General features: G+C 37.0%; 1 protein-coding gene across 3 annotated transcripts in view; it reads right to left on the minus strand.

Annotated features, from left to right (window-relative positions):
- The window catches only part of LOC126297832 (intermembrane lipid transfer protein VPS13A-like), a 759301-nt gene that overhangs the window by 422179 nt on the left and 310919 nt on the right, over positions 1–26203 (minus strand). For all 3 annotated transcript variants that reach the window (XM_049989081.1, XM_049989080.1, XM_049989079.1), the window contains exons 27-28: positions 14419–14588; positions 5666–5927 (exon numbers count right to left, since the gene is read on the minus strand). In XM_049989081.1, the coding sequence (XP_049845038.1) occupies positions 5666–5927; positions 14419–14588 (432 nt within the window). The remainder of the gene's footprint in view (positions 1–5665; positions 5928–14418; positions 14589–26203) is intronic.

Here is a 26203-nt window from a genome sequence, read left to right on the forward strand (position 1 = left end):
CAATGTCTTTAATGGTTTTATCCTACCTCTGTACACATCAAGCCCACTAACAAACAATAGTACTTGCATTCTGATAGCTGTTATCCATTCCACACCAAAAATTGCTCCTATATAGCCTGACTGCTCATGGGTAGCACACAACCATTCTCTGCTGAAGGACTTACTAATGTTATCACAGGCAGGCATTATGCCCCAATCTTAGCCTGCAAACATATTTCCTGCACTATATCCTCACACACCCTCACACCGTCCTCAAGAACTGGCTGCAAAGGAGCACCACCCTCATTACCCAATATCAGTCTAGACTGTAACAACTGAACCATGCTGTTCACCAGTGGTTCGACTATCCATCACTGTACATCCTTCATTCCCATAATCTTCCTCGACTCAAATCTCCATCTTCCTAGACTCAGGGCAGGGGATTGAGCATACATGCATTGCATGTATGAGTACTCTAGTTTGTTAAACAATTAATCTGAAAGCTACTGAAATTTTCATTATCTTTTGAGTGTGTTTTGACAATCCAACATGTCCACTATTCAGTGAGTTATCTCGATTACTCCTAAATTACTTACAAAAAATTAATATGCTTAATATTGTGTAGTAACAGTCATAATGTGATTGGACTGACACTCACTATAACGTTGTGCCATTGAAATGAACTCAGTTGGCTGGAAACCTGACAACTTAAAACTAATTCAATGATGTTCTTTTCAGTAAAAAGTATTGTACTGTTTTTTATTCATATTTTTAGTATAGTACCAAACAGTCAAAACATGTGTCTTCACTTAAATGCAAGCTGAACATCATTTATGAGTGCTAAAAATAATGGAGAACAGAAAACAGAATCTTGTAGTATACTGGGACTGAGCTCTATAAATTCAAGAGTGCATATACGATTGTGCAGATGGGACGGGTGTATATTGCTTTGTGTTATGCATGAGATAAAAACCATGAACCTACAGTGTCTATAAGGTATTCACTTGTGCGTGAGAACATGATGGTGCACACAGTAAAAGATTTCAGCTAAATCAGAAAATATCGAGAAACAAACTCCTCGTAGCAGTCACAAAGCGCGAGAAACTTACTATTGTTAAAATGCTAGTGAGGGAAATGTAATAGTGCTGTCAAGTAAAATTATGGTAGTATACATATTTACTTTTGAAGAAAGTTATTTTCACCAGAGGAAGAATGAGTATTATGAAAGGCAAGACCCAATGGACAGTGTGGATGACATTTAAGACTTCAGATAGCAAGAAATAGGGTAGAGTACTCAAGATACATAATTTAACAAAATTGTGGCTGAGGATTATGATTATCTATCAAGAGACAAAAGTACAGTTCAGTGGAAGACTAGAGATGCACATCTTCCTCCAATGCTAACCAAAAAATTCCTTAAAGCTTGTAAATAAAAAGTAGTGCATATACTGACTTGTACTGATATTATTCAATATCTGCCATTGAGAAATATGCAGATGAGCTGTGATGTTGTTCACATTAAACTGTACAAGCTTCCAATGAAGCAGAAAAGCCAATGATGCTGGCCATGGTGTAAAGACCAAGTAAGAAAGAAATACCTCCATGTTCATCAAAATGCACCAGCAAATGCCACATTCAGAGTCATAAGGAAATAGTTGATCTTTTATTTGAGGTTACAGTACATAATAAATTGTTGTGTGATTATTGACTGAGATTTAAGTAAGTACATGCACACAAGAGAATTTACTTTTTATATTATGCCCTAGCAAACAGTCTCATAACTCTTCCTACTAACAAATTAAAAGATCAGCTGAGAAGCATTCTAATTGAAAACCCTTTTTATTCCATAGACGAGTATTATATCTGTATGAAAAGTACTTCATAAGTATGTCAAGCTCATTGTTTTAAGTAACCTACAACTAATATAATGTTGATAAAAACAATATTTGTAATATTGTGATTGTATACTACCAAATGTAAAATCCATCAAAATGTAAAATTTATTAATACAAACGAATCTTTAGTTTGTAATTTATAAACTGACGTATTCAGAAGAATGATCTGTATGATGTCCTGAAACTGTATTATTTCTAGGGATTGTATTTGATTATTTGATGTTGAATAAATATTATTATTATTATTATTATTATTATTATTATTATTATTATTATATGGCTGAATTTGTGACTAAAGAGATAATTTCAAAAACTGATAGTTTCCTGTTGTTAAGCATGGAGAGCAATTAATAATAAACAGGTGTTGTTAGTTAAACCTCATGGTGGTAATGCAGGACTACAGTTGTTCATTTTCTCTGTTAATCACTCTCAAGATAAGATTAAGAACTAAATAAATTAATTAATTGTACCTGTGGGCTACTGAACATCCTTTACCTTTTCACTGCTATAAATGACCTCTTTGTGTTCTGTGCTGAGGCTACTTTTGTTATGGCTGTACTGCTTGCCTAATGCCAGTATCTGAGCTGAGAGATGGCATTCTGGTGGACATGATGTACATATCATCCAATTTTTTTAAAAATTATTTTATTTTTGTACATTTTACAGTCTGATATCTTCAATTAATAAGGAACCGAATTTCTTTTCATTATCCATCACGCTTACTGCACTACAACAAATTAAGTAAAACATTGTCTGTGCTAAGACAAAACATTATGGCCGATATGAAAACTACAGGTGTGAAAATTTGATTTTTCCACATATTACAGATTGATATTTGTGTTCTATAAAAAACTGATTCTTTTTCATTATCCAGCATATTTACTGCACTGCGTCAAATTAAGTAAAGAACTGCATGAAATTTTAAAGAGTTGGCAGATGTAAAAATGCATGGCATAAACTTTGCATGTGGTAGATTTCAGTTCTTACACTGCAGTGAATTAAATGTAGATAATGTATGAAAATTTCATTTAAAATTTAGAGCGGAATGATATTTCATTTCATTCTCAAGTTATTCAGTTTTATATCCGATGGACAGTTGGACACGACATGCTCTGTTCCATCCATTCAGACTTGCCGGCTGCTATGAAACATGTATCATCCATTTTTAAGAAAATTGTTTTGTGAAAAAAATTAATTTTTGCACATTTTAGAGTCTGATATCTTTGTTTGATAAAGGACTGAATTTGTTTTCATTATATGACATAGTTACTGTGTTGCATCAAACTAAGGAAAACATTGTCTGAAATTTTAAATTTTGCAGAGGAAAAAACTCATTCCGTAAACTTTTCATGTGGTTGATTTTAGTTCATATCTTGCAGTGAATGAAATGTATATAACACATTGAAATCTTATTTAAAATTAGTTGCAGAAGGATGTCTCATTTCATTCTCAAGTTGCTGGGTTTTATATTCAAAGGATGGTTGCTCGCTATGCACCCATTCATGTCCCTGCGCATCAGGAACCATGAGGTCATAACAATTGTTGTATCTTATAAACAATGCAAGATATCAAAATGAGGTTTTCTGCAAATTATGGCATGAGATAAGGCACATATGTTTCACAATAAACACTGAAAACCTTTTTATTCACTGATATGTGGGAGCAACTCATCCACACCAGTGAGAGGTTGGCAGCTCAGGATGCATTCTGACTCCATAGCACTATAGGAAGATCCAAGTGGCACCTTTATACACATCCATAACACCTGGGGAATGGCATAGCAGGAGGTGTATACATGCTCACAGCAGTGAAATGGTTAAGCACTAAATATGTTAAACCATAAAACAATATTTGTGTGAGAAACTGATAAAGGGCAATAAATGTCAAATTTCAAAGTGTGAAGCTGTAGGTGCTATTACAATAATGTACTGATGAAAATTCTGAAGTTATAACATTTCTCTTTGACTTGATGAAAGAGTGTTTTTTCCCTATAAAAATACTACAGAGTTAGTAAACACTGTATGCATGTCAGGGTGATGGCAAAGTATTACAATCCCTGCACTTTATTGGCTTTCAGCTAAGTGATGTTGGGGAGTCTGTGGGTAGAAATGGTGATGTTCATCATGTTTAATATTACACCTCCTCACTGTGTAGTCCACAACCAGCAGTGTGGCAAAGATGCATTGGAGGGGTGAATAGACTTCAGTGTTAACTATAGTAGTTATTTAAAGCTAATAATATCAGTATGTGAACATTTTTTGTAGCTTAATCAATTTTTTCTTGTGACTGCAAGGACACAGATGACAGTTTATCATCCATGAAGAGCAAATATGTTAATTTAAGAATGGTCTGGTTTACAGCTTTCACTTAATATGGTTTGCATCAATGCACACTCCAGTATAGCGCATGGCTTTCAATTTCTAAGCAATTCCTACACTGTGAACAGGATGATCTTAGCTATATACTTTTTAGCAAAAATACGACCTTAATACAGTATTCAAAAGAGCTGTTGTGGAACTAGAAAGAAAATAGAGGTACTGGCTAGATGGAACTTTGGTGCAGTCCAAATGGCAAATATTTCACACAAAAGGCTGCATTCTAAGATGAACTGCTGCCCAGAACACAAATTCATCATCTGAGAAGGTTTTGTTTAAGTAGTTAATTGTTCTGTAGTTAATGTTCAGTTATATATTCATAACTGTTTGATACTCTAATACTCCATTTTTAAATGTCAGTATAAACTTATTCTGAAAACTAACACTAATGTGAAGCAACTGAATAGGGATATGTTTATTGCTACCTTGATGAAGTAGGAAGTATAGCATATGGAGTGCTTCTCTCCTATAGATAAGTATTTATTTTTTATAATGAATACATGGAATGTGGTAACAGAATATTAGTTCTTAGCACTTCATAGAAACATAATTCACAGATTTTGAGATGCCTCTGTTCTAAGCTTCACTGTGCATGAAGATATTTTCCATATGCTGCATATGCTCTCATTTTCATTCAGTTAAAACTCCAGTATACTTAGCACACATTCATGATGAGTTTGTAACTAAACATCTTTTCCCAACCTCTTTGCCTTTTCATATGTCTGCCTGTGTCTGTATATGTGCGGATGGATATGTGTGTGTGTGTGTGTGTGTGTGTGTGTGTGTGTGTGTGTGTGTGTGTGTGTGTGTGAGTGAGTGTATACCTGTCCTTTTTCCCTCTAAGTTAAGCCTTTCTGCTCCTGGGATTGGAATGACTCCTTACCCTCTCCCTTAAAGCCCATATCCTTTCGTCTTTCCCTCTCTTTCCCTCTTTCCTCATGAAGCAACCTTGGGTTGCGAAAGCTTGAAATTTGTGTGTGTGTTTGTGTTTCTTATTGTCTCTATCAACATACCAATGATTTCGTTTGGTAAGTTACAGCATCTTTGTTTTTATATATGGTATTTAGTGAGACTGCTTCATGCCATAATATCAAATCCGTTTTCCTTGTTTGCATCATCTTTTTCTCAAAGAGTTAAACTATGGTTCATAAATTAAAGACATCATTCTACTTTTTAAAGTTTTCAGAATGATAATGTTGGTTACTCATAGGTAATGTTCTGAGGCTGTGGTGCATATTGTCCCCATCTAATTTCAGCCTTTCAAATTGATATTTTAGATAATAAAATTGTGATGTAAAGGACATTAGAGTAATGGTGTAATGACACCCTGCAAATGCAACTATAGAATTAGAATTACTCAGTAACTATTTTTCCTTATATAGAAGTTGCTTAAAAAATGAGGCATGAAACACCTACCTGACTTCCAAGGTCACCTACATAACCATGATTAACAACACCTCCATCTGCTGGTCTCTCTCCAGGAAGTGAATCCAAAATAAACCTTCCTAGGTTCACAAAAAATGGCACAGAGAAGTTGAGTCGGGTTCTTTCCACTAGTACATTAATGCACCGATCACCACCCTGTGTTTGATGGTAACTGATATCTATGACTGGTGGGGTGGAAACTGATATATTGCTGCTTTCCATTTTCATTTCACCACCATGAGACTGAAATATTCTGTAAAATTAATAGATCTTGCTGTAAAAAATGGCATATGAATGCTAAAATATGAGCCCATCTTAGTACAGGCACAGAAAGTATGTGTGTGTAAGTGAATATCTTCTCATGCTCTTCCACTAATTTAGTTGATAAAACTTGTTTTCTCTGCAGCACAAAAAGAATACAACCAACTTTTCTTATTCAAGTAAGATTTCAATAGTTATAGTTTAACAGGTTCATTATGCATAAAAAAAACTTTTGTGCAATGTCTGTCAAGGTCTGATGGGACAATACACACAATATGGAGAAATTTCACCATGACAGGAACGAAAAAAAAATCACACTACCAGTAAGAAGCCATTCAGATCATACTGCAAAAGTGAATAACATATCTTGCAGAAATTGTGTTAAGTTTAAAATCCCTATATATGTATTCAAGACCATGATGACTGCATAATGAGATTGCAGAAGACTGGAAACTAATCATATCACACGCATTTATAACGCAAGATACAAAAATTAGTTAAGATGTCACACACATATGCTACAAATTTTTGAATAAAGGACTTCAATACTCCACTACTGAATTAGTAAAAGAACTGTGAAGTAACCTACAAAGCTTCAAAAGTCACTATATTTTGCATGTAACACTGAAGAAATTTCTTTTAGAAAGAGAATTTAACAGGGTTGTTGAGTATATGAGCCAACAATAAACAAAATTCAGCTATTTTTCGCAAGACTATTGAAAGTTATAATGTTAAAAGAAAGGGAACTAGCCTGCTTGTATCCTGTCACTCATGTGCAATTAAGAATAATAGTATGCAATACAAAACTGTGTTTATAAGCTCTTTGATAGTTTTATTACCAGAGTCTACACTACCAACATAGATTATGTATTGTAGATCACCATGTGATGTAAGATCTTGTGCCTTATAACAATTATGTTTGAACTATGTATGCTCTTATGTGCATTTACGCTTTAGTTTTCCTCTTATAGGTATATAGGTGTACAAATTATAATTCACATAAGCAATAAAATCACAAGTGTGCAAAGGCACCTATGAGATTGGTGTGTCCTTTATACAGGGTGTCTTAAAAGACGTGTCAAAATAAAAAAAGGAGTTTGAAGTCTATCAACAAAATCTTTATTTATTATTGAAATAAATAGTTTAGGAATTAACTTCTTAATGTCACTGAAATGCAATCCAGGACACCTATGGCACGCATTTAAGTGGTGAAGAAAATTTTGCATGATTGCTCAATGTATAGACACTGGGATGGCTGCCATTTCAATACAGATATATTCTTTCAGTTGCTCTGGAAAAATTGAATTATTTTTGAAATACACTTTACATTTGACATATCCCCGTAAGAAAAAATCCATGGGGTTCAAATCTGGACAGCATGGGTGCCAATTTATGCCACCCCTCCTGGAGATCAGTCTGGCATGGAAAATTTCATGAACTCGCAGTATAGACGCAATGGACATATGTGCTGTGTGTCTGTTTTGCTACAACCATTTTCTGTGGTGATAATCAGGAAAGTTTAGCAACTCAGGCACTAAAATATCATTTGAAATCATCACATAATATTCTGAATTCACTGTACTGCACGACCACTCTCGTCCTCGAAAAAGCACAGGTCACTTATTTCTTGAGCCAACATCATAGGCCCAGCAATAACTTTTGGTGAATGAAGTATTTTATCATGTTTCTATTTGAGATTTGTTGCACTCCAGTAGCAGTGATTTTGCTTATGGCATGAATGTTAAGGTGAAAATGAGCACCGTCGATACTGAATGTTATTACATGAAAGTCACTCAGTCACATCATTAACGAACTGCAGCCTATGTCTGGCAAATTAAGGCTTTAATCCTTGCAACCAAATGGATCTTGTAAGGGTGAAGTTTAAAGTCTTATTGCATAATTCACTGCAGTGATGATCTATACACATTTGAAGATCTTGCATGCTTATGAATGAAGTTAGGATCGTCATGAACAGACCAATTTACACTCTCTACAGATCTGCCCATTCCTGATTACCTTGGTGACTTATCCCATCAGTTGTAAGGAACCTAAAACTAAAAACAGTGTTCAATTTCACTGGAAAAATCAATGCCTGAGTGGAAAGGTACTGTAAAACATAAAAAATATTGATATTAATTGAAGATTGGATTACTAGTCTGATACTTTCTCATTTAGCAACAATAAGTTTAGCATATAACAAATCATCAGACTGTAGGGAATTATAAGACAACAAGGATGACCAGACAGGTCAGCAAAAGGTATTGAAGAAGATATCAAGGAAATGAAAAGTTTTGACTCTTCACAATGGGAAGGAAGTTCAAAGTTTAACATTCGTTGATCATGAGATTATCAGATTTTGGTAATCAGAGCAGACTGGAAAAAAAACTTGTAGCTGGAATTGGACCACAATCTTTTAATATGATAATCATGACCAAAAAACACATAAAAGTACAGTGTATACAATATGCTCAAAATGCCTTAATAGGGAATTACATCATATATGTTACTAACTGCATTCATATGAAACAAGTAGCTCAAATTACTTGCAAAGAAATTTGGATGAGGTAAAGAAAACACAAAACAACAATATGAAGTCTTTCCATAATGAACATGAACAAAAAAGTTCGTAATAATTCATCACATGATGTGAATTTATTGGAAAGTTACAACTGTTATTTTAACGTATAGTGTTTTTTTTTTTTTTTTTTTTTTTTTTTTTTTTTTTTTTTTTTTTTTTTTTTTTAAATGTGCAGAATGTTTCCTAACTGCACATTTGGACATGCACATTTGTTGATAAGCCTTACAAAACTGCAAAAGTCAAAAATACAAAGACTTGCTGAACTACGCCGCAGTCAGCAACTGAAGAATTATGGATAAAATGGGAATCATATAGACAAATAGATGCATGTCAGAAGTTTATTCACTACTTCACCTAGGTTTCAACACATATAAACCTGTCTTCCTCAGAAGAAGTAATAACATGAGTTATATATATCGAAAAAGACAAATGAAGCAATCTGGCTTGGTCAACAATATATTAATCCACTTAAATGCTATGGTGTAGTCATGTGGCTTAGTCAACAGTAAAAATTATCCATTTAACATATAAGGTAGATGTACATCACACACACAAACAGATAACTGTTACTCTGTCCTGAACCACGGCTACGAATTTTGCACTAAGTTCCATCACTGTTACTATCAGCCAGCAAAACACGTCCCAATAATTCTTCAGATATTTGTATAAAAATAATTAGAAAAAAGTTTAATATTGCCACTCAGTGACTTAAATTTTCTTTTTTGTTGGTAAATTAGGCCCTATGGCAGAAAAAGTTTTGAATGTGTTACTTCAACTTAGTTCCAGCAATGGACTATTAAAAGAGAATAGACAGTTGTTGTAAAGCTGTTACTGAGAGTCTATCCCAATATTCACAAATACTCTATTTTTTAAATATAAATGAATAAGAATGACTTCTGTGGCAATAAGTAAATTACTATTAAAATTGCAATGAGTTTGCAAAAACAGAATTGTATTTGTAAGTGAGGCGATGATAAAATAATATGACAATCTACAAAAATAAAAGAGTAGAATGTGTATTGCCCACCTGAACCTAATATTATGAACTTAATATGTTGATGATCCACAACAAGTATGGATCCAAAACAACTAAGGCACTTATAAATGTTTCAGACTCACACATTAAGACAAATCACCAGGACTCTTCACCAAGCATTTCCTGTGTAATGCAACAGAATTTCTGTATTTCAAATATTTTCATTCAGAATTCACATTTGGTTTAACTCATTAGGACAATGATATAAGATGAAATTTTTTTATAAGGTATTATGTATAGTATCCTGATAAAGGAATTTACATGATGGCAACACCAGACAAAACTAAGGAAAGGCAACCACTTGCCCTCAATTGATTCATGGATGGTGCATACACAGTAACTGATAAGAAATCTCTCTCTATCTCTGTTCTCTGTCTTCCTTGCTCACTCTTCCACTGACTCACTCACTCACTCTCTCTCTCTCTCTCTCTCTCTCACACACACACACACACACACACACACACACACACACACACACATCTCAAATGGGGTATCCCAATACTTTACATTAACTATGTCTTGCCCTGTATATGTTACCCACTTACAGTTAGAAAGAGAAAGAGAGAGAGAGAGAGAGAGAGAGAGAGAGAGAGAGAGAGAGAGAGAGAAATTATTTCTATCAGAAAAACAGTGAACACACAAACACTAATGCAGTTTAGAAATTGGGGCTACATGTTTCTGTGGATTACTCACCATTCATTTACTGTGAGTGGTTGCTTTTCCTCACTCTTGTTTCTAATTGTAAAATCTGATAATTTATATGTATGTGTGTTGGTCAGCTATAGAACAGTTTCATACTGATGTGACTTTAATAGTTTCCCAATAGTATTTTGCACTGGTGTAAGATAATGACATATAGTTAATAAACAATGCTTCTATAAACAAAATTAGTTTGTAATTTTTAGAAGTTTTATTTTTTTCTTTATATATGCATAAGTGGTTGCACCATATATTTCTTTGATAGTTTTCGTTCCATTCAGCAATTGGAAACTGAGTTTCTGACACCTTACTTTGTTTGGATTTCTAGATACTGTATAAGGTATACAGGATAAGTTTCAAGTCTACTTATGAGCATTCAAATGCTGATCAGGGCTCTTTGTCAAGTGTTTTAACAACAGAAACTTTTGGTGTCAACAGCAGCTTGTCACAGAGTTCCAGAGCAATTAATTTGGTTTGTTACCACAGTTACTTTTGTGAATATAGTGCACTTAGAATATCTGCACACCATTCCACATGTATGTAATATAAAATAATGCAAGTAGTGTTTGCAAAGAAAACATTTCTGTTGACCCACTGTTTACAACACAGTTAAATAACCTCTTACCTCTTTGCCCTCAGACTTGAACTGTGTTCTGCTCAGCCCTGTCTCAGGTTTTGCTTTTAGCAGTGTTAGTTGCACATTAGCAGTCATACAGTATGGACGGGCTTATGAATCTCCAGGAATTCTTGAGCATGTAAGACAGTCCACTGTGCACCATTGTACAATGTATCATGATCATGGCAGTCATCATTTTGAACAGCTCCTGCAAAATAGCACGGTAACAAGTTCTTTCCATCACTCTTTGTTTTGTAATGTTTTCTTATCTGTTCTTGTACACATGATAGTGTGCTACCACTGGTAATGTTCAAGTCTGGGGGTAGAGGAGTACGATGGCATTTAACTGTGTTGATAGCAAGAAGCACCATCACTCATTGGAAACTTCTTTTAAAAGACATTTGATACAAAATTTATTTGCACTGGAATATGCGTATTTTCAGCACAATATAAAAGTAACTGGAGCAACAAACCAAATGGATTACCCTTCAACAACCTCTCTCAACTAAGTGTCGTTCCATATAAACAATCAGCATACAACCCTGATCATTTTCTGATAATTTATTAGTAGATCTGACACATTTTTCTAGCTCCATATGGTCTCTGATAATTGTGTTTCATATTACTGGAATCAAAAAATCCTGCTGCTGTTGATAAATGACACCGAAATTTTATGACATGTTGATTTTCAGGTCAACAAGTTTCTCTCAATTTGTAACACACCGCAAGAAAGCAGTAAGCCAACTTATATGCATATTTCATCTGAACAAGAAATTCATTACAATCTACAGGATATAATAAAAATGTAATGACCTTCTGTGTGTCTATCATTACCTGGGCCAGTGAGTGGTAAATTTTACATACAGGACATTAAGACGCATTTCAGCTAGAGCGTATATAATGTGATGTTTAGATAATTTTTCGCTTGATTAAAACTAATTATGTACTACCATTAATGCCATTTACAAAGAAATGAAATTTACAGAAGTTGCAGCCAGTAATACAAGGCGTGCTGAAAAGTAATGCCTCCAAAGTTTTTATATGGTAACTCATAAAAGCTTTTTAAATAAAACAAATGTTTTAACATTCTATATCTTCATTCCACATGTCTACATATTTGCAGTCCTCTGTTGCTAGAGGGCTCTGAACTGTGGCATGTAACATGCAGTGTCTAATGTAACTATGTTAGTCTACGTGAAAGAATATGCTGTAATCAAGTTTCAAATTTGAAGATTTTGTCCACATGTGGAGTACCATACCTTTCAATATAATAATGACAAACAATACATGAGCAGTGTGACATTTGCAACACTCCGATACCTTATGTTCATTGTCATTGATCATCCTCCACACAGTCTCAATTTGGCCCCCACCTGATTTTCATCTGATTCCAAAACTTAAAGTACACCTTCAAGAAGTTCACTATGATAGTGATGTAGTAGTACAAGAAGATCTGAGGCTGTGGTTCTAACAACAAAATCAATCCTTCTACAATGATGATATCAACAAACTCCTCTCTCATTAGGAAAAGTGTGTTCATTGCCAGGGTGGCTATGCTGAGAAATAAATATGTAGAGATGATGAATAAAAATGTAGAATGTTAATAACATTTGTTTTTTTAAGAAGCTTTATGAGTTTTGATGTAAAAAATCTGGAGGCATTACTTTTCAGTATGCCATACTAAATTTAAAAAGACCACCAACAGTTTCATGATAGATTACAGTGGAAAGAATTTCCAACTTCATTTCTCTATCATTGGATTGTGAGGCATGATTAGTGCTACAGTCATAGATCCCATTATTTTGAAGAAATGATTGATAGGATGCAATAACATCCACTTTTTGGAAATTATTTTACTAGAAAAACTAAAAATGTTCCATTAGCTACATAGGATGCACTGTACTTCTAGTATGATAAAGGTTCCTTTATTCTTATACGACAGACTGAAAAGATGGGGAAAATAAAGCAATGTACATAAACATGGAATTTGAACACAACAATGAAATGATAACTAAACTTGAAGCTTTAATGACCACTTTCAATAACTTGTTTCCAAGTATAGTGGAAGTAATGGTTAAAAATAGCCCAAACACAAAATATCAACCAGTAAACAAGTGAATTCACATGTACACAGAGTCAATGTTAATTAGCACAGTCTTAGCGACTACATTAGATGATGTGAAAGATCTCAGTGGTTAAAAAAATTCTAATGGAGTTGGTCTTCATGACATTCTATGCATAATATTGCAGAACCACTAACCCACTTCTGTGACTGTTTTTTACAGGAAAGTACTTTTCCAGAGTCACTGAAAATCTCAAAAATAATTCCTATTTTCTAAGAAAAGGTGAAAACATAAGTGACAAGTTATCAGGCTCTTACAATTTCATCCTGCTTCTCTCTAACACTTAAAAAAAACTTATCCAAAAAAAATGGGCTTCAGTGACAAAAAAAGGTGTATGGTACTAAGTGTTTCTCAGCTTTATAATCAACATACCTACAGAAATGGCTGTATATGACTACATTAGTACAATAACAGATCTTTTGGATACAAAACAATGCACTACAGATATGTTTCTAGATCTATCAAAGGCAGGTATAGTGTATCATTAAATATACCTGAAAAAACTGAACAGTGTGATGCCAGAGGACTGGCAAATAAATGGATTGCATCATATCTAAGTAACTGCATACAGAAGGTCACCGGGATGTACACAGACAAGTAACTCAATTCAGTAACTGAAATTCTATCTGGAAGTGAAACAGTTAAGCATGATGTGCCCCAGGGTTCAATACTGTGGTCTCTGCTATTCTGCCTGTATAGCAGTGACTTGAGCCTGAATGAAGATGCTCAAAGAACAATTACATCTGCATATAACACAACTGCACTATTCAAAGAGGACAACATATTAGCTGTGAATTTTTTTACTGAACAACTCAGCAATGGGGCTATAAACAACAGACTAATCACCAAAACTGGAAAGATTGTTTACATGAGCTTCTACACCACACAAAATACAAATTTCTCTCAACCACTTGTAACAGTAAACAAAAAATCACTAGCAACTAACTCTGAATTCAAATTCTTGGGTATGTAGTTACAAGATAATCTAAAATGGAATAAACATATTCAGCCGGTAAATGCTAAAATAAGTACTGGCTGCACTGCCTTCAGTATGCTGTTGACACCTAATAGAGACAAAACAGTTCCATACTATACATTCACACAGGCTACCCTAAGATACAGTGTGATATTCTGGGTAATTCTACAGTTGCCCCTAGCACTTTTATAATCCAGGAAAGCATCATAAGAATCATTAACTGAAACAAAACTAGGCATTCATGCAACCCCATTTTCAAAAAGCACTGAATCTGAGAATAAATTATGGTCAAAATACTTGGCAACTACTACATAATAAACCATCTTTGATTTTTGTATAACAGTGTTTATAATGATATTAGGCTGTACTTATAAGTTTTATCTTTCATGCATTATTCTCAGATACTTCAGCTGTATTTGAAATGAAATAGGAGGTGAAAAACCAAATAAACTCACTTCTTTATAATAATGCTGTTATCAGGTCGAATATCCTCCAACAAGAAACATTGAAGGCACATTTTTAACTGTAAACTATTGTCTGAATATGTGTCAACAGATATTGTTGCCTCTCCAACAGCCAGCTTGCATAGTCCATGGTTCATATCACGTACAGGAGAGCTAAGTATCTGTAAAGCACACAGACAAAACTTACATTATAACTGGAATGGAACATGTGGTAAGTAAAGGACTCATATTACACTGAGGTAACAAAAGTCATGGATTACCTCCTAATATCATGTTAGACCTCCTTTTGCCCAGAGTAGTGCAGAAACTCGATGTGGCATGGACTCTACAAGTTGTTGGAAGACCCCTGCAGAAGTGTTGAGCAATGCTCCTAGACCAATCCATTATTGTGAAAGTGTTGCTGGTGTAGAACTTTGTGATGAACTGGCCTCTTAATTACATCCCATAACTGTTCAGTGGGATTCATGTTGGACAATCTGCATGGCCAAATCATTCACTCAAATTGTCTAGAATGTTCTTCACACCAATCATGCACATTTATGGGTCAGTAACATCACATCATTTTTTGGGAACATGAGGTCCATGAATGGCTGTAAGTGCTCTCCAGCTAGCTTAACACAACCATTTCCAGTCAATGATTGGTTGAGTTGGACCAGAAAACCCAGTCCATTCCATGTAAACACAGCCCACACCATTATGGGGCCACCACAAGCTTGCACAGTGCCTTCTTGACAACTTGGGTCCATGGCTTCGTGGGGTCTGCACCACACTCCATCCCTACCATCAGCTCTTACCTACTGAAATTGAGGCTCATCTGACCAGGCCACAGTTTTCCAGTTATCTAGGTTCCAACTGATATGGTCACAAGTCAAGAAATGTGCTGCAGTTGATGTCGTGCTGTCAGCAAAGGCACTTGCATTGGCTGTCCACTGCCATAGCCCATTAATGCCAAATTTCGCCACACGGTCCTATTGGATACAATCATCATACATTCCACATTGATTTCTGCAGTTATTTCCCATAATATTAGTTGTCTGTTGGCACTGACAACCCTACAAAACCTCTGTTGCTCTTGATTGTTATGTAAACGCCACCAGCCACTGCGTTGCCTCTGGTGAGAGGTAATGCCTGATATTAGATTTTCTCAGCACACTATCGACATTGTGGATCTCAGAATGTAGAATTCCCTAACGATTTGCAAAATGGAACACCTCATTCATCTAGCTCCAACTATCACTTTGTGTTCAAAGTCCGTTAATACCTGTTGTGTAGCCATAATAACAAAGGACACATTTTCACATAAATCACCTGAGTACATACAACAGGTCTGCCAGTAAACCTCCTTTTTGTACCTTTTGTCCATGATACTACCACCATCTTTATATGTGCATATTTCTATCCTATGACTTTTTTACCAAGCAAGGTTAGAACACTGGATTCACACACGGGAGGACAATGGTCTGACCCACAACCAGCCATCCACATTTAGGTTCTCCATAATTTCCCTAAATCACTTCTGACAAATGTGAGGGTGGTTTCTTTCATAGGACATGACAGATTTCCTTCCTCATCCTTCCCTAATACGAGCTTGTATTCTGTCTCTAATGACCTCAATGTTGACTAGATGTTAAACACTAATCTCTCCTCCTCCATAACATTTTGTCACCTCAGTGTATGTCTGACAGCTAATGAACGCAGTAAGCTATTTTAATCACTATGTTTTATGTCCTAAACAAACATGAAGGACTGTAGATAGACTGTCAAATAGCAGGTTCCTTTTATTTCTTACAGATGTCACATCATCAGTAAAACAATACATAATAGACCCTAGTTTAACCAAATTTTGAGAGAAAAAATAGCCAATTTGCTTTAAGAAAGTTCACATTAATGAAATTTTTTCTACAAATATTTAACTATTAAGTTCACTTACTCTCTTTTTATGGGTACCAATGAATGAAGGTGCTTTGTTTTCATGATCTCTTAGAAAAAGTAAAAATAACTGCACTGTATATGTACAGTAGTATTTCTGCCATTTTTTAAATTGAGAAGATACATGTAAATATTGTCAAAAGCTTGCCATCATTTTTTTCTCAAACAATACAATTACACACATACTGTGGAGCAATGTTCTACCCATTGAGTTAGTGCCTCAAGTAATGCAACACATAATAGTCTTAAGAAACACTTTAATGTACTGTTCTTTAATACGCTAATTTTTAATCAGAACATGTTCTGTTTTACAATAATTCTTATCCACTGCACATTTTACCTCAACACACTAAATTGAAAAACAAAACCATTAATTGTTGTTTGTCAGACTGGTGGTCATAATATTATGACACTACCTGAAGATAACAAATACAGAGCAGCTTGAAATGCCATGGACATGCCAGAAGTGGCAGCAACTCTGATGAGAACAGCAACTGCAGCTTCAACTTCAGTGTGGGATAGCAGAGTCATATCTTCATGTTCCTCCTCAGAAGAAGACAGCAATACATTATTATTCTCTTTTGTACAATTAGCAGAAATGATGACTGGTTCTTCAGCAGCACAGTTGTTGTCATCAACCAGGTATAAGCCTGTAGACAGCAGCATCAAAATCCAAAATTGTATCCACACACATTATGAATAAGTTCAGATGTTGGCTCATCAGTTTCCTGTTCAGATTCAGTGGCATTATCAGCTACTGTCCAGGCCTTCTTAAAACAGTTAGTTTGGTGTCTGTTGTAACTTCACCCGAAGCAGCAGCTATGCTGCGAACAGCTTTCAAGTACATTCCAATGTGAAGCTGTTTCTTGTAGTCTGAATGCACTGAAAACAGACTTAACAAGTCAGCATATGTATTTATGCTTTAGTAAAGGGATTATTCTTTAATCCAGTGACTGCATACAGCTCATAGTATTAGCTGGTAAAAAGACAACTTCTATGTTCCAGAAGCTCCAGGTCATCAAACGTGTTAGCTGGTAAGAATACAACTTCTATGTTCAGAAGCTCCTGCTCATCAAACTTATGTGCAGAGCAGTGATCCAAAGTTAACAAAAGGTTTCTCTTCCTTACAGTCATTTATCGTCAAACCTTTAAGATCCATCTACGGAAGAGGTATTTGATCATTCAGGCTTTCTTGTTATTCTTGTAGTGAACTGGCAGACTGAATAGACTGACGTTTTTAAAACAATGTGGGTTTTTGTATTTTCCAATCACTAATAGTTTGAGCTTCACAGAACCATATGAATTACAACCCAAGATCACTGCCAGTCTATCCTTGCTATTTTTTTCCTTCATGACATTTTTTGCTCGTGACATGTTTTTTTTTTTTTTTGGGGGGGGGGGGGGCATCAAGTTATAGGAATGCAGACTTCATCCATATCAAACACATCTCTTTGGTTATACAAATGAGAGAGCTTGGATTGAAGTTCCTGTTCCCTCTCATTGACAACTTCCTCATTTACTCTATGTGAGTCCCCACAGCCACTGACAGTACTGATTTTATGCCTTTTCTGAAAACACCATTGCCAGCCTTTTCTTGAAACAAGGGGCTCACTGTGAGTGCATGTGTTGGAACTATTGAAACACTAAATCCTCCACTTCTTCATGTCTGGCTGGTCTCATGTGCTAAATGAACAGCTTTCCAGACTTTCTGACTTGAACTTATTACTGATGAGAAAGTATACTTCAGGATTTGAAAGCCTTCTGCAGGTTGTGTTTTAGTTTTCTCTTCACTTTAAACCATATGTAGAATCTGTTGTTTAGTTTTAGCATCAGAGCATTATGAGCTCAATTCTGCTTCAGGCGCGTTGCAAGTGGTGGAGTAACAGGAAAACAACACATTCAGTGTTCTCTCACAAACAAAGAGCTCTCTGGACTTTTACTTGCTGTGCATGGTCTGAAGTACAGCCCTTCTCTTGTCACTCGCTTGTGTTTTACACAGTATAAGTGACACAGTAGCAGCAAGGAAGCAATTAGGCCACTGTTGTGAAATTACAGTATAGTGCATTATTAGGAACAATTACGTAAAATGCCAAATGAAAAACACCCTAGTACACAGCACTATGTGTGGAGAAAAAGTGAAATTCATCAAACATCTTTATTTCTTAATATTTTTACACCAAATGATGATCATCTTCAAAGTATTCTCCATGAGCACATTGCACTTCCTCAAACGATCCTTTCATTGTTCAAAACAGTTAAATTCACGTATCGGGTTGTTCTTTATACCTTCCAGTGATTTTTGTTTTAATCCTCCACAAGGGCAAAACACTTTCCTTTTATGTCCCTTTTGAGTCGGAGGAACAAAAAGAAATCACAGTGAGCAGAGGAGGTGACAATCGGTGTCATGCCATTTTTGATCAAAAACTGCTTTAAATGAGAGGGCAGTGTGGGCCGGTGTGTTGTCATGATGGAAGAACCAGTTGCCTGTAAGCCAAAGATCTGTCCTTTTCTTTCAAATACTCTCCCTCAATCTTTCCAAAACATCTTCATGTTTGACTTCACTTGGCGAGCTTTTTCAGATGAGGAGAGCCACTTTTCTTCCACTGGCTTGATTTCTGCTTTGTTTCAGGGTTCTATCGATAGCATCACAATTCATCACCAGTAATCATCTTGGAAAAAAATTCAAGGTCTTCTTTGAGTTGATTTTGAAGCCCGAAACATACCTGAAGTCAATGTTCCCTTTGTTCATCTGTGCGAAAGTGAGGGACAAATTTGGCTGCAACCTTTCTTACGTGTAAATCTTCAGATGAAACCCTCTGAATTGAGCTCTCTGTTATTCCAGTAATGTCACAGAGTTGATCAATGGTTTGGCGATGATCTTCACGAATGAGGGCATTGATTTTGTTGACATTTTTGTCACTTCTTGACATTGAGGGGTGTCTTGAACAGGGTTGGTCTTCAATTGACATTTCTCCATTTTTAATATGTGAAAACCACTTGTAGACTCTGGTTTAGTTAGGGCAGCATCCTCATAAGCAGTCTTAAGCATTACAATAGTTTCTGCGGGTGATTTCCCCAACAGAAAACAAAATTTCACAGTCACACATTGTTCTCAACAAGCTGCCAACACCCTTTTTCCGAAATGGAAAACATTGTTTTACTAAAAAGCTCCCACAGGTGAACCGATACACTCACAGCAACAGAACTTCACACGCTGACTCAGGTGGTGTGACCATAACGAACACCTGGTTAAACAATGGGTTGCCCCCCTCACCCTCCCAGCACAGCCAAATACCCATTACTTTTGGGTCCCCCCTTGTATTTACATACTTATTTGAGTTAGATAAAGAATAGGATATGGAACATGTAATGAGGGAATCAAATTTCAGTTTTTAGTATGAATTGTTCAACATTCACTTTAAGCATTAGATTTTTCAATGCAATTTGACAGGGATCAAACAGCTAGTACCAAGTTTTCAGTTTACGTGATTTCAAAGTAATGAGGCTATATTGTATGTGTGTAGTCTAGTAATATTTTTATTATATGAGGCAGACTGCTCCTTTTCATTTGTACAAAACAATTTTTTTTTAAAATAAATATATACAGAAGGAGCAATATTTGGCTATTTAAATACTGTAGTACACATATACTACTTACATAACATTCTGTGGCATTTTTAAAGGACTCAAAGAGAAACTTATGTAAATTATTATGTAACTGAAGATACAAATGTAATATTCATCCACAAAATGTGTTGTTTGGACAACACACAATCAGCAACTTCAAGTTCACAATAATTTCCAAGGAGATAACCAATCACTTCAACCTAAGTTCTCATGGACCTCAAATTATATATCACCAAGGAAAAAAATGAAGGCCCTATAAAATACTAAACCAGGATAGGGAAATAAGAAAGCAAAGAGTAATTTAATAAAGTTTATACCAAGATGACGGGCAGTTTCAGAACCTACTTGCAAGGTTACACAGACTCACAGAAATTGAAATAAACTGCTCAAAAACGTTTTGCATCACCAGCATATCTGCAGCCAAGTGTGGGTTAGATTCAAGTTGAGTAGGAGATGAAACTAAAAAACTAAAACAATAACTTCATTATGAAATGAATGCAAGACAATAACTGTAATTAATGCTTTCAGTCCCAAAGTGCACATCCCTCCACATCTGTGAAACCAAAATTTGCTGCTTCATATCATTCCATATACTCTCACTCATGTAGTAGTCTGCCATTTACTACACCTATTGCCCACATCTGACATAAGTCGGGCCACTATGACAAGCATGGTGGGGGGGCTAACATTCAAATGGCAACTACCCAAGGCAGTCGCCATGGGCAGCCCAGTCACTGGCTACCATCACCTGGTTCACCATATGTGCACAGCACAACACCAAAGACACCTAATGAGGATAGCATCTTCATACAGATCAGCATGTGCCCCCGGACCCTTAGGTGCGAACGTATTTAATACATGTGTACTGTTTGTATTGTGTTCTTGTTCATGTCACTCCATGACCCTCACTACTTGCATTGGTTGTGTCACTCCATGATCCAATAATTTTTTATTTCTTTTATGACCATGTGTTTCCTTGGGTTTCTAGTTAGAACACAAGTAGCAACAGGTGAGGGTTGAATTTTTGCATGTTTTGATTTCTGTGATTTTTCTGCATTTGGCACTTCCACGAAGGCTTTACTCAAGTCACTTCAGCAAGAACAGCAGGAGCATATGGCCATTTTTGAATGGTTGCTGGTTACACTGAGCCATACTCCACTGCCAGTTGCTCACCCACCATTGTTCCCAACCTATGATGAATTGTTGGAAGATTAGGACACCAATAATAACTAGCTTAGTCAACATTTTGTGGTGTTCCAAGCTACTGGCTAAGGGGTCTAAAGGGGTCTACAGAGCTCTTTTTCTTATTCTGGATATCTCCTTATGGGTATCAGTTACTGTACCAATTAGCTTATCTGTAGGAACCAGAGTTGATTTCATTTGATGATATGTGTAGTTCCCTGTCCTCCTATCACCACAAGTATAGGCATCTGATCCGTGCACTTGTAAAATTCAACCAATGTCACAAACAGCTGCAGAAATCTTATTGCACTTAAGTGGCCAGCTCTGCATCCTGAGTCATAAGTGTAGGTTCATCAGGTCTAATTCTCGAGAGTCTTATGCAGACACTAAGGTCTGAAATGACATCATTCATTCAGCCCCAGACAAAGAGGTGAATCAAAGTGCCCTTCAGCTTGAAGACTCTAAGTTGGAAGAGATTTTGACCTGGAGTGATGTTGCCATTGTTCATAGAATGCAGCCTCAGTGCATGGAGGCTAGTATGCTGCAGGACACAAAGATAGCCACAGTACAAACAAGCAATCCGGGCCAATGCAGACATCAGGAACAGTGAACACCACTTCCTACATGGCCCTCTTGTTTCACACAACACAAGCAGGTGGCCTACCCAAAGTGGTGGTCCTCTTGCAATCAAGACATAAAACAAAAGTCACATAACAGTGGCATGTCAATCTCTAAACCCCACCCCTCACCTTTTCCCCAGGAGACACTGCTGGAATCACTGGAAGTTGATATTCATACAGTTTCATCATTATGTTCGCTGTTGTCTGCACTCTGAAACAAACTTTCCATTGAAGTGCAGGTGATGGATAAGCCATTAATATGACAAGTCAACATGGGGGGATGTCATGTTCCTGCTCAACTGCCAGATATACATCAGGCTTGTGACTGCACCACTGGCATTTGTTGAGTGTCAACTGGTAAGCTATAACAGACACCAGATTCCTAATTCTGACAAATTCATGACCAAAGGAATTTACGTCATTTGTCCATTCTGTTACATATTTTGTGGTCAAGGTTGTCATTACTGAAAATTTGGTTGGGTTAGATGCCTTCACTGGTTTTGGTTTTTCTATTACGGGTGCGATGCATCTGGTATCCTGTCAACTGCCTTATCATGAATTGGATTCTTTGTGTTCTGAGAGTTTTTTGATCTGTTTGCTGCAGGTTTACGTCATGCAAGCAATTTCATGACACACACCATCCTCAAACCCTCTGCCTGTCCTCATATTTTTGGGTGTGACTAGTGCTGTTAGCTTTACGCAACCAGGTTAAGACAGAGTTAGATCACTCAACATCAATAGCGAACAGGCTATGCCCCTGATGACCATCAAGAAGCTGTCAAGTCAGCTTTGATTGCCTGCCAACTTCAAGGTCGTTATGAATGCACAGTAAGTCATAGCTACTTGCCCCTTGCCTGACCTGGAGCAGTTGCTATCAATGTTGTTTGGGGTCAATTCGTCAATTTTCTTTCTTTCTTTATTTATTTATTTCTTTCTTTCCTTCTTTCTTTCTTGAGTTGGCCGGAACTACCTTCAGATTCTGTTGGATGAGGCTTCAGAACAGTTGCTTATGGTTAATATATCTTTCCGTCTTTATCAATATCAGTGGTTAATTTTTGGGTTCACTAATGTACCTGTCATTTTTAACCCTTTCGCCACTACATTGTGTGCCAAGAATGAATTTGTTATGGCTGCACTGCTCTCCAAATGCTGGTGCTTATGCTGAGAGACAAAAAATTTGATTTTGGCCGATCTTACCATCTGATTACTTAACTCAATGAAGAACTAAATTTCTTTCTTTCTTTTTTTCCCCCACATCATCGTTACCACACTGCATCAGATTACTTAAAACACTGCATGAAATTTGAAAAATTTTAGCTGATACACTGCAGTGTATGAAATATAGATAAGATATTGAAATGTTATTTAAAATTGAGAGCAGACTGATGCCTCATTCTGTTCTCAAATTATTGACTTTTATATCCATTCAATGATCACATGTGAGGCTCCAAGTTCTGTCCACATGGATTTGCCGGCTGTACATCAAATTAAGTAAAACAACACACCAAATTTTAAAGAGTTTGTAGAGGTAAAAACACATTGTGTATGGTTGAATTTAGCTTGTACATTGTAATGTATGCAATGTAAACAAGATATCAAAATTTTATTTAAAATTGATGGCAGAATGATATCTCTTTTGATTCTTGAGTTATTGATTTTTATATCTGATGGACAGTTGTGCAAGACACACCCATTTCCATCCCTACACATAACAAATCATGTGGTCATAACAATTGTCATACTTCATAAATGGGTCAAGATATCAAAACAGGGTTTTTTGCAAATGATGGCATGTAAGGAGGCATGTATGTCGAATGGTAAATAATCAACACATCTCAATTCACCAAGATATGGAAGTAATCTGTGTGCAGCAGTTATAGGATGATGGAACAGGATGCGTAAACATGTCAATATTGCTTCAAGGAAACTCAGCGGCTATGTTTGAATATGTCTTCAGCACCTGGAGAATGGTGGAGCATGACAAGATAACTCATCCACAGCAGTTAAATGGTTAATTTTTTTTTGGATCAGGTTATGACAGTTGTCCCTCACTGTGTTAGCTATATTTGTGATATCATTGTGACTGTCTCACTTTTTCCAGCCTTCCATTGTTTATTTGTATCATGAAATTTCCCAGCAGGGCATGTACCCACCACACCAACACATAGCAACTATTACAGGTTTGCTCTGTCTAATCTATAACTTCTGGCATTTCTTGGTGAGGTTACATACTATCACAAGTTTACTCCAAGAGCAGCTACTACCAAATACACCTTCCATCTGTTGCTTTGGAAACATGTTCTTCTAGTTTGGTCTGCAGCTTGTAGGCATGATTATGTGCAGTTTAATGATAGTCTTTTCTTCACACCATGTCCTGAAACATTTAAACCTAGCAAGCACCTGGTTCAGGCCACAGACACATCCAACAATGGGCTAAGGACATTCCCAGTCCATTGCTATTCAGAGAGCTCCAAACAGCTTATCACCTTTGCCTTGAAAACCCTCATCCTGGCTCAGCAACATTATTGTCAGGTGGAAAAAGCTCTGTGCTTAAAAAAATTTCACATGTTCTTCTATGGCGCTAAATTTCATTTAATTAATGACTATAAGCCCTTAGTTTCTCTGTTTAGCCCACCAGTGTCCTTACTGAACAAAGCCATTCATCTTCTTCAGCACTGGGCTTTGTTCTTATCCTAGTACAATTATGAGATGCACTTGTATCCCCCATCATAACATTAGAAAGTAGATGCCCTATCTCACCTCCCCTTGGCCCTGACCCCTCATTTTACTAGGAAGACCTGCTTTGTTTTCAGCTGGATACAGAGACGAGGTACACAGTGCATGGCTTCCGCATTACCTGTTCCCTTGTTGCCTCTGCTGTGGCAATAGAACTGGTGCTCTGGCAGGCCATATGCATGATACGACACGTACGACCTGACTGAGTTCTGTGTCTGGCATTGGACCCACTTGGTAACTTTTATGCACTATACCAATGCCCCTCTCTTTTGGATGATGTTATTCTCCTGTTAATGGAAGGGTTCCCTCCCTGCATTGTGATTCCAGCAGCTCTGCAGCAGGAGGTCCTTCACTTATTACATCAGTGACTCTGGAGGACCTCTCACACAAAACTGCTGGCATGCCATCATTTTCTTTGACCAGACACCAATCAGGAGGTGGAACATCTTGTTGCAGCCTGCTGCAAGCCTTCAGATCAGCAGGCACACTGCACACTGGTGTTTTCTGGTGTTCTTTTTTTCCATGACTGGCATCTATGTGACCTTGGGAAAGAATCCACAATGAGTTTGCTAGTCCTTTTTTAGACACTTCCTGGTTGTTGGCAACTAATGCTTTTTCTTGTTTTGAATATGCTGCTGACTGTATGCCTACAACAGCAGACATGACTGTCAATGCCCTGTTGTATATATTCCCCATAGAAGGCTTACCTGGCACACTGGTTTGAGACAATGTGGTGCAATATTTCAAAAAATTTTGTACAGATAACAGTATTAACACATCATGACACATCCCTTCCATGTGAAGTCAAATGACAAGATGGGATGCCTTGCCTGAACATTTAAAATGCAGTTGGACAGGTAAGCAGCAGATTTCTCAGCCAAGGAGACACTAAAATCTGTTTAAGCTGTTACAGAGTGATGCCAATTGAGGCCAAGCTGAGTTCCTGCACAGCCGTCATTCACAGACACTGCATGACCTCTTGTGCCCCCCAGGGGCATTGGTTTCATTAACATTCATGCCTGGCACACTAAGTTTGGCCATAGCATTTAGACAGTGTCCTCAATGGATTCCAGCCATCATCAACAGCCAGGGCAATTGCTGTGTCTTCATGGTTTGCTGTGTCAGGCCACCAGAACCAGTCACTTGTGCAGGATGAGCACAGGGCCCTCTCCACAGACTGTGTGCCTGATGCCTCATTTATCATCAGTCCTGGCTTACTCGCGTGTTTTGCTGGCCAAGATATATCCCCCCAGCCCTATCCTGGCAGTCAGGGCATCTTCAGCACCGAAGGCAGGGTAGCTCATTGTGGCAGATGCTGGTGCCCTCCAATTCACTGAGCAGGTGCCAAAGTCAGGAGGTATGGATGAAGGGTCTGCAATGCCAGAGTCTCTCCTCTTCAGTCTGCTGTCATCACTGCCCATGCTGGAGCCCCTGTTTGTGGACTCCAACACTGAGATGATCAGAGCACCATCGTTGGTCCTGTCCACCCCCTGGGTCGAGTGGGCAGTGGGGATGCTTTCACCCCATTCACTATCATCCATTCAGATCAATTGGGAACTTCTCAATCCTTCGGCTGCTGCCCCTGACACTGCCTGATACAGCATGGAAGTCTCTTCAACCACAGCATTGTCACTGATGGTGCCTGGTCCTTCCCCCAAAAAGGAAAAAGAAGTGCAGTAAAC

Source organism: Schistocerca gregaria, chromosome X, assembly GCF_023897955.1.
Source record: "Schistocerca gregaria isolate iqSchGreg1 chromosome X, iqSchGreg1.2, whole genome shotgun sequence".
In the NCBI taxonomy this organism is placed as follows: Eukaryota; Metazoa; Arthropoda; class Insecta; order Orthoptera; family Acrididae; genus Schistocerca; species Schistocerca gregaria.